Source organism: Hyperoodon ampullatus (assembly GCF_949752795.1).
Source record: "Hyperoodon ampullatus genome assembly, chromosome: 4".
NCBI classification, from domain to species: domain Eukaryota; kingdom Metazoa; phylum Chordata; class Mammalia; order Artiodactyla; family Ziphiidae; genus Hyperoodon; species Hyperoodon ampullatus.
The window spans coordinates 124648671-124663354 of record NC_136917.1 but is presented as its reverse complement, the minus strand read 5'-3'; the positions used below and the strand labels follow the sequence as shown (position 1 = coordinate 124663354).

The 14684-nt window shown below is 38.0% G+C and overlaps 1 protein-coding gene across 2 annotated transcripts in view; it reads left to right on the top strand.

Moving 5' to 3' along the window:
- The window catches only part of RGS7BP (regulator of G protein signaling 7 binding protein), a gene marked incomplete at both ends in the record, with an annotated part of 123327 nt that overhangs the window by 68685 nt on the left and 39958 nt on the right, over positions 1 to 14684 (top strand). The window contains one exon of one of the 2 annotated variants that reach the window (XM_079702081.1): positions 13689 to 13819. In XM_079702081.1, the coding sequence (XP_079558207.1) occupies positions 13689 to 13819 (131 nt within the window). Of the gene's footprint in view, positions 1 to 13688; positions 13820 to 14684 lie in introns of those variants that run through there. The other variant, XM_079702082.1, reaches the window with a different exon arrangement.

Below are 14684 nucleotides of genomic sequence, written 5' to 3'. Positions count from 1 at the left end.
TGCTGAACAATGCTGCTCTGGAGGACAGACATTTGGGGTTTTTTTTTGTTTTTTGGGTTTTTTTGGCGGTATGCGGGCCTCTCACTGTTGTGGCCTCTCCCGTTGCGGAGCACAGGCTCCGGACGCGCAGGCTCAGCGGCCATGGCTCACGGGCCCAGCCGCTCCGCGGCATGTGGGATCTTCCCAGACCGGGGCACGAACCCGAGTCCCCTGAATCAGCAGGCGGACTCTCAACCACTGAGCCACCAGGGAAGCCCTGACATTTGTTTTTTTTTAACCCTCATTACCATGTTGAAATTATTTAAAATGGGAAAATGTTTACAATAGGGTGATAAGTTAAAAGAAATATAAAATTGGCCTACAATTATTTTAACTGAGTAAAAGCAAATACCCAGATAGTCAAAGTTTAGAAAATTTGTCACGAAAGTTAACTTAGATACATTAAGGTGTGGGATTTGGGCATAATTTGTTTTTCATCTAAAAATGATTTTAACTTCGTCATAATACTATTTTCTCATTTTCAGAGAGCAAACAAATATAATATTGCTTGATGCTTGGGGAAATAGCCTTACAACTTCTGACTCTGTTTTCTAAGTCTTTCTCTTGGCTCCATGTAGACTGGGTGATTATTTTTCTTTATCCTTGCTATTATTTTTGACATTGTTCCTTTCTGGTAGAACACTGCATGCTTGACATAAAAAAATCCGTGTGTGCTTCTGTGTGTGTGTGTGTGTATGTAAAAGCAAGGATAGAATGGTGAAAAAAGATAAACAATCAAGATTTGTATCTTTAATTACACGACATGTTTAAATTGCAACAGAAATTGCCTTTCATAATTTACAGTCGAGGGAAATGAATGTGTGTATATCATTCAGAGACTTCACATATTCATGTTGGGAAATGTAACTTAAGCACACACTAGTCAAAGTAATCAACTTGGAAAAGGAATGACATTCTTCACAAAGAGTAGCCGCACTGTTTATAAAAAATAAAAACAAGATAAAGAGAAATGTAGTGTAAAAATTAAATAGAAATTAATTCCTGTCCACCCAAACCCCTGGGAAAGAATGGGCTCTATTCCATGTTTCACTGAAGCTTTAGCAGCCAGCATGCATAACCTTCCACCATGAAATGTAGTTAAGTCCCCACACAGAACTGTCCCCACTGGTCCTTTCCCTCTGTCTTCATGTCAGCCAGGCTTCTATTATTCTTCCATTTCCTGCCTGGATCAACTTTTCCAGTTTCCCTGTTACACTCTGCTGAAGGATGTTTCCCACCCTTGTGCAAGTGCTCTTTGCAGCAGGTCCAGAGAACACAAGCAGGATTTTTACCTTTCACAAAGCCAGAGAGGAGCTGTCTTTACTTTGCACTGAGACTACAGGCCCCGTCCATGCTGCAGCCTCACGACCTTCAAGCAGTTTTCATCAGCTGTAGGCACGTTTGGTTTCTGTTATGAGTCTCTGGAATATTAGTAGTGTGAGCTGGAACATACTTTTGTGCATTCCCTGCCTTTCCCACTGGCTTCCAAATGAGCACCCCTGTAAGGGATTTGTTCAGAGCAGGAGGTAGAGGTTATCATCCTTGCCCTTGCCCGAACAGTGTCACTTTCCAGTCATCTCAGCATCTGGGGGCTCTTCATTAACTCATATACTGATTTGTAAAGTCGGTGTCACTGCATTTCCTTTGGTTTGCAATAAGATGTCAGTTTGTATTAAGAGTGTTGCAATGTGAGTTCAAAGACAAGAAATGAAAGAAGGCCAAAATGAAGCAAAACTTTTAAAACAAGCCATTTTTAAAATTAGGATAAAGCCTTGCCCAGTAAAACCTGGAGAGCAAACTAAATAGGATTTGCAACTTGAATGCTCACCCTCCAGGAGGCCTCTCAGAAGAATCTGCCAAGCCATGCTTGGCTTCTCAGGGGTGCCTGCCATGTGGGATGTTGTATCACTGCGGTCCTGGAACCTCCCATGGTCTTCCATCTGCTTAAGTTTGAGCTAAGGTGTGGGTTTGGATCTACTTACTAAGATTTCCTTAATGTGTATCTGGAATGTTATCTGAAAACATTTTTCTCTCTTTGTGCGTGGAACATACTTGGATTCCATGCAGCGACTCTTTTGCTTAATGAAATCATCTCTGTGGCTGTGTGTTATGATTTGGGGGTTCTCCATAGGGTCGTCTGCTTTAAATATCAGCCTTTCTACTGGCCACCATTATTGCTTCTTTCCTTTGGATGCTGCATACCTTCCCTAAGGGGTAAGGCTGTATTAGGCTAACCTGTTGTATCTCAGAGGGTGTTTCCTAGATCAGCTGGGAACTTATTAGAAATCAAATGATCAGGCCACAGCCCAGACTCTAGGGATGGAGCCCAGCATACTATGGTTTAACAAGCCTTTCAAGTGATTCTAATGCACATTAAAGTTTGAGAACCTCTGATCTTAGCCTGTGGGCTTCAAACGGTGTACAAGATGATTGAAAGAAAATATTATAACTTTATATTTTATGGTCTCTTTTTCTAATTCCTATTTTTTTACATTTTAATATGCCCAATATGTTAATATCATTATATATGTATGATTTATCAACAAATACATGTATAGTAGGAGTGCATACTTAATTTTTTTATGGATAGGGATGCATGATACACAAAGTATGAAGACTACTTGTCTAAGTATAACATTTTAAAACTCTTACGGTCTAAGTCAGCTGAGCCATTAGCCACCAACAATGTCATATATTTGCATTAATATATTTATCTCACTGCTCACTTCTAAAATGCTTTGCAAATAACCTATAGTGTTTATTCCTCCTCTTGTGCAGAGAACTCTCACATTTATAATAAAGTGGTAAAAAGAGCACTCTGAATTGCATGCTGGAGACTTCTCCCTCTCGGTAGGCAAAAGAGAGAATAGTGACGGCCCATGAACAGCATCAAGGGCACCTCCCCACTCCCCACTCAATCCATTCATGTTTGTGCATCAGAAAAGGGCACAAAAAGCCAGAAAGAGAACTCCATACCCAATATTTAACACACCCTTTCCCCACTCTCATTGCTCTGCTTAGATGGAGGGACCCCTGGGGGCTTAGGGGACACACTGTCCTCACTGGCAGTCTTCCCCGCTCCCCCTACATACACCAGCTTGCACTAGCCTGGCGTGCATCCTGTGTTATACACTTATGCTCCCTTAGTGTTATGCATTTCCCTGAGCCAGGCAGAAAATATCACTGTGCACTTATTATAAATGGAAAAACTGAAGAACTAGGAGTAGGGCCAACTTAAGCTACAATAATTAAGGGGCCTCAACAAAGAAAAAGTAGAAAAAAAGTTATTTCATTCCTAGCACAATATTTTGCATAAAGTATGCTCTCAATAACTATGCATGAGATGAGTGACAAAGATATAAATACAGTTCGGTTCCTGAGCACTCGGTTCTGGTAATATTATGGAGCACTTAAAAGCATAAATTTAGGGCTTCCCTGATGGCGCAGTGGTTGAGAGTCCACCTGCCGATGCAGGGGACACGGGTTCGTGCCCCGGTCTGGGAAGCTCCCACATGCCGCGGAGAGTCTAGGCCCATGAGCCATGGCCACTGAGCCTGCGCATCTGGAGCCTGTGCTCCGCAACGGGAGAGGCCACAACAGTCAGAGGCCTGCGAACCGCAAAAAAAAAAATAAAATAAAATAAAAGCATAAATTTAGGTTTGAGTCTTATCACTGTGTTTACAATTAGTTTGACCTTGAGCAAGTTCCTTAACCTCTCTTAAACTTCATTTCCTTCGATCGGTAAGTTAAGGATAAGGACAGTAACTACTTCACAGATTCATTGGGAGAATTAAATGAGATGTAAGTGCTTGGCATGGTATCTGGCACCTAGTAAACTCCCATGAAATGTTCTTTTTATTGCACTTTGCTAATGCTGAATCAAATGCCAAGAAATAATAAAGCGAGTTCCTACCCTCAAGTCCTGTGACAGTGAAGCCCACGACCCTTTTTGTTTTTTCCTAGCTAAAGGCTAATGATCTTACATAACTCATACTATTTTGAAAATCAGAAGTAATGCCTCTGTTGGAGAGACTGACCTAAAGATTTGCTAATCACTCTCTCCTGCCCATATGTCTGTCTGCTTGGAAGAGCTATTTCTGTTCTTGAGCTAACTACTGGCAGGGGTGCAGAGTCCTTTCATTCTGTTTCACCTAATGGCACATTATACTTTACCATTAAGAAAGAAAAAAAAGTTATATGCAGATCTCCATGACGGAGCCATTAAGGTGAAAACCCGACGGCAGTAAAATGATACCACATCAAGGAAGAAACAAAGGACTGCAAGTTTTCTGTCACTGTTCAGAAAAACTAATGTCTTAGGGGAGACTACAATATGTTATCATCAAATAAAAACACCATAGGATAAGAATGGGAGTTTCCATGAACTCTTAAAAAAGGACTCCAGAAAAAGTGACGCTTTCCTTTTTTATTTTTCCAGATTTTCCCTTTGTTAATAGCAGGAAATCAATAAATATTATTTGAATTAATAATTAAATAGGAAAAAAAAGCCTGTAACAAAGTTGTAAAGATGTCTAGGCATTACAGGCAGAATTGCCTCCCTGGAATACTTCTACCATCCATTTGTACTTGTTATGACCATAAAATTCCCATCTATTATTTCACTTAAATCTTTTCAATAATGCTATGAATCAGGTATGACTATCCTAATTCAGTTTTTGAGGCACTGAGAGGTTCAGAAAGTTGCCCGAGATCACACAGTTATAAGTAATGAAATCAAGATCTAAACCCAGAACTGTTTGATGCAGGACCACTTATGCTTTATATGGAGGTTGGAAGGCGGCCTTTATGTTAATATTTTTTCTTTCTTTGAGAAAACGTGAGCTACTGCTGTAAAACGGGCTGTCCCCCTCAGGTAGTCAGATTACCGTTGCTTCCTTCACTGACTTGACCACTCTGAAGGTACTAGCCTCGCCCCTTTGGGAACACTACATGTAACACTTGGATTCATACATGGTCAGCCTTGAGCGTTCAGTTTGATTCATTTAAAGAAACATGGATTGAGAGCCTTCAGTGAACCATGCACTCTGCTAGGTGCTTGGGGAACAGAAGTAATGGATAAAACTTCCTGTTCTTGGGGATATTAATCTGGAAGGAAATATACCAAAACATTAATAATGGATACCTCTGGTATTAGTATAAGTCATCCTTTCCTTTTTTTTACTTATCTACATAAAATGTCTGTTAATATGTATTATTTTTATAAAACAGCTTAAAGAAAAAAAAAAGGCTGCAAGAAAGGAAATTCTTAAGAAACCAATCTCTAATTGTGAAATGGAGCTGGTGATGGCAGAACCAAGCACTGTAATTCCAACCTCAGCTTCTTCATATCATGTAGGCGCTACTTTTTAAGGCTGCCTTGGGGAACTGTTTAATTGAGAACGTACTATGTACCAGACAATCGTTAAGTGTTGGAGGTTATGGAGATAAATAAGATAAACTTTCTGGCCTCAAGGAATTTATAGTCCAGTGAAAAAAACTCATGGTAGTATATGATATTTTCCATGTGTACAGATACTGGTCTCTTCTGTTTGCATAAAGCTTTTTCCTTTTTGTAGAAAATAGCTGTTACATCTGTCTTAGAAACGCACATTCACATATTGGCATGAAGTGTCATCTTTTGAGAGTTATGCAAAAAATACAAATTATCATTGCATGCCAATAGAAAGACAGAATAACACGAGAGAATCCCATTAGGTATAATATTTGAAGAACTTCTAGCATTGGGCAGGAGTCTGAAGTTGGAAAAGTAGACTGCAAAATGTTAAAAAAGTTCTAACTCTTCTCAAGATCCTTCAAGTAAACTGAAAAATGAGGCAGAGAGCTAAACTGGCAGCACTGAAGCTCTGGCTCATAGGAGGAGCTATATGTATTTGCCATTATTATTTATATGATAAGCAGATGCCATCTTTCTACCCTTTTCCTAAACGCTCCCCAAAGAACCTTCCTGGTTTAATCGCTTTGTGAGGCTAAAAAAAAAACAAAAGAAAGAATTTCAGGTCTGTGTGAGCTATATTTTGGACTCTCATGACGTTTTGTCACCCCTCAGGCCATCACTCTAGATAAACAGTCTCTCACATATAAGAGGAAGCCACAACCACAATGGATTTGACAATTAGTTACTCTATAACTATACCTATTAGTATATGTAACTATACTGAATTGTCATCATTAGATATTAAAGTATTGATCAACATTTTGTGCCGTCCAGTTAAATGAGATGAGGAAATTTCTTTCTCTTTTAATCAAAAACTCTCTTTTGGATTAATTGAATGAGTTAAATTTGGTCAGCCCAGTTACCTCAGGTTGTTTTAAAGTCATGTCATTGTTCTGGCAATATTAATGAAGCCTGTAGCTTTAGCTAAAGAAAAATATAGCATCACCTAGCTTAATGACATAATTAAGAATGAGGAGCTAGGGCTTCCCTGGTGGCGCAGTGGTTGAGACTCCACCTGCCGATGCAGGGGACACGGGTTCGTGCCCCGGTCCGGGAAGATCCCACATGCCGTGGAGCGGCTGGGCCCGTGAGCCATGGCCGCTGAGCCTGCGCATCCGGAGCCTGTGCCCCGCAACGGGAGAGGCCACAACAGTGAGAGGCCCGTGTACCACAAAAAAAAAGAATGAGGAGCTAAATGCCATTTATATAAACCAACAGTTTAATATGTTGAACCCTAAAATTCCAGTGGATAAAATCAGGAATTAACCAGTTGCTGCAATTAATGACCCAGACTTTGAATATAATGAAAATTAATGAGCTGAATTCCTTCCAGTGTAACACATGATCACTGAATGGTAACTGATCTTTGAAGATCATTGCTACCAGGTGAAAACAATAAGCATTAGAGGTTGAAAATCTTGATTTTTGAGGCCAAAAATATTTTCCAATTAAAGTGTGGAAACATATATATACTTCTTTAATTTAAATATAAATGTAAATATGTATATACATGTATATTTAAAAATAAGCTGATCCTAGCTACAGTCAGTGGGATAGGGCTGGTTGTCGCCATGTAACCACCAGGGTGCTGATTGTCATCTCAGCAAAGATTTAAGAATCTATGACTCAGACTCCACCAGCCACAGGCTTCCATCTGCTAGCTGTAAGAATCACAAGACCTGGAGAGCCAAGGCTTAAAGAGCTGTTTGCAGACCCCACATAAGTCCCAACTAGAGACCATAAAGAGAAAAACATTGAGAAAATCAGAGGGAAAAATGGAAAGGCCAAAATACTCTCAAGCCAAAAAGGATGGAAGGTTGGGCGAAGAAGCCAAGACAGAATAAGATATTTTATTCTGGAAATGGAAGGAATAGTACCTTGTAAATGTTAGTTTTCTCCTGATCAATAAGCATGAGTTTCAGGTATCAAGAAAAAAAAGTTATGATGTTCAGCCCATTAACTCCTTCAACCTCAGATGCCCTGGGATATGCCCAAAAAGGCCCTTCAGCATCACAAAGGTCACCACCTACTCCCAGCTCTCCTCAGTAATGCCTTAAACAGTAATATTTAAGATGAATAAAAGATGATTTACAATTCAATAGTAATATTTTTAGTCTTATTTCATTGTAAGTATCACAGTGTCAGGAAACTGATGGCTATTGATTTTTTGAAAGTGTTTAAATATGTTAAAATATAGGTTTTACTCTTTAAATAGGAAAAAAAATGAACAAGGTGCTTGGTAATGCTACCCATTATTTATCAACCTCTCAACTGGGTCATGGGGAAATGTCAAAGGTCCTGCCAGAGGGCAAACCAAAACAACAGGGAGATGAAGACCAGAATACAGCCCTAAATCATAAAAGGTGCGGTCCCTCTGAGGCCTGTTGCTTTGCAAAAGGTATCCAAAGTTGCTACCAAAAGACAATTCTGTTGCACTACAGGTTTTACTCTGCTGTTAAAAGTCAAGTTTCATTTCTGACTGAACCCGAATAGCACCAGGGCAGAGTTTGATCCAGACTCGTGTTCAGTAGCCAGGAAAGTCTCCAAGCCATATGTTCCCATGAAACTGACATGCAGTGAAGTGAGGGGATTACTGCAATTACTTCTGCAAAGGCTCCTGGGGGAACCAAACTTGCTATGACTCTCTATGAAGAAAATACAGGAGGTTGCCACTTAAAACACAAGTTTCATAAAAATTCACTAAAAGGAAGATTATGAGAAAATTGGAGACAAAAGAGAGAGTCAACTATTGTTATATAAAGATACCTTGAAAAATTTCTTGTTTCTGTTCTTCTGCTTAACTGGGCTCCTCTATCTATTGCAGGGCTTATTTTGTTATGAAAGAATATAGTCATTTAGTAGGTACCTGCCATCTGTTCTGTGTTTATGAACTTGCATAGACCCTGTAATTACATTTAAGAATTTGAAACCTAAACTAATAACTGGGTCTCACACACGCACATGCACACAGACACACACACTTGTGCCCTCTCTGCCCTCTGACTATTCACTGATTATGTAAACTCATGGAGCCTCCTTGAGAAATCTCTTTCATGAAACCGTATGAAGGCTGGGCTCTGAAGCCTTCACTGAATTTGGCACAGAATTAGGATATATCCTTGTATAAGTGGAATCTATCTGAGAGGAAACCACTGGGGGTATTTGAAGAGAGATCCTGGAGATCACTATCCTCCCTAGCTATTTGCTCTGAAAAATAAAGCAAAGAATATCATCCCTTTCCCTCATCCCATTTGGTTCCCTGAGTCTTTCCTTGCTATTTGGCTTAACAGCCAACAACAGAGGTGGCTCTGAGAAGAACGACTTGGATATATTTTCTGCAACAGGAGTTCTGGTTTCCATCTCTGCTAGCTGACAACCCCCAAGTGTTTATCTGTCATCACCAAAGTCTGTGAAATGCTGAGTGGTTGTCAATGGGGTCACACCTTTCTTTCTCAGCCTAAGGGTATGTTTATTTAACCAAAGTCTCCTTCAGCTCCATATATGGTAGCTGTAAACAAATAATGTTTTAGAATGGCAGAGAAGTGTTAATACTAAAGATTATACACAACCATAAGGCTTGTGTATAAGATTATACACAACTTTGATGTATTTAGATGGATTGCAGCCAACTTCTAACAATCCTTCACAGTTTTTACTTGTTTTCCCATACATGATCTCATTTGATCCTTGCACCAACCTTGAGATACTTTGGTCGTGAATAGTTGTTATGCCTATTTCACAGCTGAGGAAACTGAGTCTTGGAGAACTTAACGTGGTTTTCCTCCAATCACAATTCTACACAGCAAAGTCTATATTTAGAGCTAAGTTTTCTGACTCCGGAACCCATTTTCCTTTTATTATGTCTTTCTGCCTTCATCTAAATATATAAACCACTGCATTAGGGACAGACTTTCAAAATAACAAACATTTTGCTGGTTTTTAAGAAGCTATTAGCAGCTGCACAAAACACCAAGTCTGGCAAGCTTGGCAAAAGAGCAGACAGATGCAGGGCCAAGGCATTTCATAACCAAAATCCCCAGTAGGCTAACCCCTGAACTTGACCTTACTAGTCATAAAGTTTCCCAGTTGTTTTGTTCAATTTATGCCAAGTTATACTTGCTTTACCACACATCTATCTGTATGTTCATCCCTCTACCCCTCCGCAATCTGTATTATTTTTCTGAAGTTGCAGACATCAGGACACTTTACACCTAAACAGTTCGGCATTCTTATCTTTAAGTGGAGTTCAATATTTGCCTATGGTTCTTTTTTTTTTAATTTCATTTATTTATTATGCCTCAATTGAAAGGGTTGAAAAGGATAAAGGAGAGGAAATACAATATGTAAAAGAAAAATGCTTATAACTTAATTTAAAGTCATCTTAACAACAACTTCCGTGTGAACATGCTTTAAAACATCTTAATACAAAATTAAGGAATAAGTGTTTTGTAATATACTGAAAATCTCTCTGACTACAATTTTCTCTTTCTTTCTTTACACTTAAGTAATACTGAGATTTATCAGTATTGTTCTGTGCATAAGAAGTTTACTCCTTTTAATTATTGAGTATTATCCTATTGTAGGAATATTCTAGTTTCTTTTTTTTTTAATTGAAGTATAGTTGATGTATGATATTCTAGTTTCTTTATCCACTTCCCTCTTGACAGACACTCAGGCTATTTCTAGTTTTTAGTTATTCTAAATAAAACTACTATGAACACTCTTAAAAAGATATTTTTATGAATAGATTTTCATTTCTCTTGGGTAAATACCTGTAAGTGGAATTGCCAGGTCATAGGGAGGTATATGTTTAGTTTTATAAGAAACTTCCAGAACTTTTTTCAAAGGCGTTGTACCATTTTAACTCCTACCAACAATGTACGAGATGTTGTTCCATATCATCATCATTTGGCATTGTCAGTCTTTTTAATTTTAGTCTTTCTGGTGGGTGTTCATCATATTACTTTTGAATTACAAAGTAAGAATATTCACATTAGAGAGCATTTCCATTATCAAGGGGTGACTTAAGCAATGTCTGTGTTCATGTCCCCCTATTACTACACCAGTGCAGGTCTCTTAAGTCCTAATATTAAGACATTAAATCCTGTTTCTCATCCTTAAAGAGTTGATTGAAAGATTCATAACTTGGCAGTTATTTTAAAAGTTTCTGGATTCAACTTGAGCTCTAAATCACTGAAATATTGTCGAAGTTAATTTTTAGGGTGTTTTTCTATTAATACTTAGGCTTTCAAATCAAAATGATCAGGTTAGCTCCTGACTTCTGCTTAACAGAAAAATAAATAAATAATCACACCTAAGCCACTAACTTATGAAATTTCTTTCACTGAATTAAATGAGCATCACCTCAGGATGACTCTCATAGACCTCAACTGGATTAATAAGAGTAAATCATTTTAGACTAAGCATCAGTCACACATGGTAAAGTTACCTCTAAGTTAAGTTGCTTCAGTTCCTGGAGTAAGTATGTAGGCCTAATTTTGTTTCAATGTGAAATCTCCCCTAGGCCTTATGTCTTATCCCTAGGAAGTTTCAAGTTTCCATGTTGCTGTTTTCTTGACTTGTCCTCCATTCTCCAGGCCCTGACTCTTGCTCACTTGTTACAAAAATAACCTAAATGCTCTTAATTCTTCTCAAAAATGTATTTCAGCCCACTTATCATATTAGACGTATTATAACGCATTCAGCAATTTTTCTTTTAATGAACTTTTAGTAGTCAGTAGTAGTAATACAGCTTAGAGCTCTTAAAGTGGGAGAAATAAATTGTACAAGACCTGAGGCTATTGTAGCCTAGTCAAGGCATTGGGAAACACTAACACAAAAGATAACTTGCCCATTGCTCTTTGACTAGTTTCTTTCTTTCTCTATACTTCAATTTTCCAAGATGTTAAAGGATAATATATGAGCATATGTAAGAATTTTTTAACCAGAAAATTTATAACGCAACTTTAGCATCAATTAATATCTGTTAGGCTGATTTGGCGGCATCCATTCAGTTTCCTCGCATAACATGTAAGAAGAGCAAAATGGTTCCATAGTTTAGAGAACCTCCATTGGTTACAGAGGCATTAAGAAGCTGGCACCCAAGGAAATGATAGGAGTTAGGCATTTTAATCTCTGTTCTGACATGCCTTTTTTCAAAAGCACTTAATACATTGCTTTGTCTCTCACAGTCCAGCTGTAAAATAATATATTGGCTCTAAAGATTTGTTAATACAGTAATCATTTGTTTAAATTACATAAAATGTCATATATATGAAGTTTGCATATTTTTGGAACTAAGCCACAATACTCCATGGTTTGGAATGATACTGTACTGGCTAATTGCCCCATTCACCAAATGTACATACATACCACAGACTCTTTATAGTTTTTTTTTTAATCTGCATATGAGCCACTAGGGCCAATGTTATGCGTAGGTGAAAATAAGCAGCTATGATGGAGATGATGACGCAGCACAGAAAAGACCTGCCTGCTTTAATATATTTTCCCCCTAGCCTGTCTTTGGGATAAGACATTACCTTCAGATTTTTCTATCAAAATCAATGTATTAGCAGGTAATATACCAGGATCACTTTTTATTATGTGAACCACTGATGCCCATTATTTCTTCACAGTCTAGCAGGGCCATGAGAAGAGGGGAGGGGACAGACGCAGAGACATTTTGAAAGGCTGAAGATGATATGAAATAATGAGATGTGTGTGTGGCAGAGGGATGGGGGAGAACTCCAGCGAGCAGGAGGATAGCTTGAGGGTGAAAAGCACCTGGGGGAAGAAGCTCTGCAGGAAAATTTGGGACTTTCGCCAAAGATATACTTGATTCCAGTGTTGGCCTAGGGCTGGACCCATGAGACACAGATGAGAAAGTAATGTAGGCTCTTATTTTTCAGATAAAGCCAAATTTTGCATATAAGCTCTTTTGAGGTCCTTTGTTCTGACACAGGAAAGGCATAGAATAACTTTGCAGGCATCATTCATACTCAGGCAAAGAATTCTGCATTTTCCTGTGTTATATAAGCCATATTATTGAATAATGCTGGCTCATCTACTAAATAACTATTCAAAATGTAAACTTATTATCATTGTAAAGTGCTATGTAAATACAAATTCTTTATAGTGTGATTCCAGAACTTAAATAAAAATGAAGCCACCATTTTTTTTTCTGATAATATCACCTGACATTTTGCCACTGACCACTTTACAAAGGAATCAAATCCAAATGCTGCATTGTTTAGTCAGATTTCATTGCATTTTAAATGAATGGAGATAAAAATAAAGATAACACATTAGGACATTTGACAGAGTTCCCTTTTAGACTTCTTTCATTTCTAATCTATCTCTAAATTGTATTCCTTTTGTTTAGTTTGCTTTATTCAATACATGCTATTTTACCTGCATATAAAAGAAAGTGTTCTGTCAACAACTAATTTCTCTCTTAAAAAGTGATCACTCCATGTTTTATCATATTCACATTTGTTTGCTTTACCACAGTTAATAGAGAAAGGCTCAAGTACTTTATAATAAATTTTAGAGCATAAATTCCGTATTTATTTAGGCTTAGATTGTTAAGCAAAATTATTAGAATTTTATTACTTTTCTTTTTTCATAAATTTTTCATTTTTTCACTAAAAACACTTAGCCTTTGAAAAATTAACCATAGCAAACAATAAAGGATGTCCTTTAGACTGAGACAAAAGACTGATAAGAATAATTTGTATCTTGGCTCTCTAACCATATTATGCTAGGGCCTTAATATTAAAGAGCTATCTTCTAACTGGTAACTGAATAACTCTTCGTTAGTTTCTCTAAAAATAAGAGTTTTTAATCTCTTCTTGCAAGCTAGGATAGTCTTATGGTTTAAATATATTTTGGAAGTTTGTTCCAACAGTTAAATTGAAAATGTCTGATATTTTCAATTACTTAAAACATTTATGATTTTAAGCTCCTAGCAGAAATCTGCTGCTGAAGGGGAAAAATATTAAGAGCTGTTATTCAGAAAGACACTTATGTAAGAACTGTGACCTTGGTTATTGGTTTGAAAGCAAGAAGTCCTATATTTTAGACCCAAGGCTTTAGAAATCTTTAGTGGGCATTTCCCCCTCTCAGAACTGAGACAAATGGCTGATGAGTGAAATCTTGAGAATGTTCACAGCTTTTTTCTTTCATTCTGTTGCAGCCCAGAAGGTGGTGAGATCCATCCAGAAATCTGTCGGCTCTACATTCAGCTGCAATGCTGTTTAGAAATGTACACAACAGAGATGCTAAAATCCATATGTCTGCTGGGGTCTCTTCAATTTCATCGAAAAGGTATCTTCATTTAATATATTGCCATAAACACTGAGAAATGTTAAACAAAACCTCATCTTTTGCAAAGGCCTATATGTACCATTTGTCTATCTACACACAATTGGAATGGACATAAATGTTCAGGAAATGTTTGATATAAATGAATAAAAGAAGCCTATATCAGTACTATCAAAGTACATAAGAACACTGACCATCTTGAATAGAAATTGTGGTAGAAACAATTCTCAAATTTATTATTTTACCACTTGTGAACATGACTTTGGCTAGAATCAGCATGGGCAGCAAAAATATATAATGATCTTCCTAGGGTAGAAAATGCTATCCAAGATTGCTGCTATTTCCCTAAATGTATTTGGTTGCAAGACGACAAATTACAAGTTGTGTCCCAAAGATTTTAAAATAGGGGGAACTCAACAAACAAAATCTCATTCCCTGGTTTAAGCTATAAAGAGAATATATTGGCTTAAATGAATGAAACCTCTAGAGGCAGCAGTGGCTTCAGCATGGCTTGATCAGACTTCTGATTCCCATTCTGAGTGATGTTCTGCCTTCTGGTGGGGGGAGGGCGGGGGGGGTGACTTTACCCTCAAGCTGCCCTTCCCCCACATTTGCAAACTGATTCCAACAGTTTCAGTCATCACATATGCATACAGAGAGAATTTCTCCCATTATAGACTAGCAAACGTTCTGAGCTTCGTTCTAACTGGACCAGGTCAGACCACATGTCTACACTTGAACCAATCACGGTAGCCAAGGGGATGGAATTAAACTGATTGGTTTAGGCAATCAAGGCCCATTCCTGGAGCTAGGAGAGGAGTCAACCCCACCCAACCAGTGGCTACTGCATAAAGGGACAGGGTGGAAT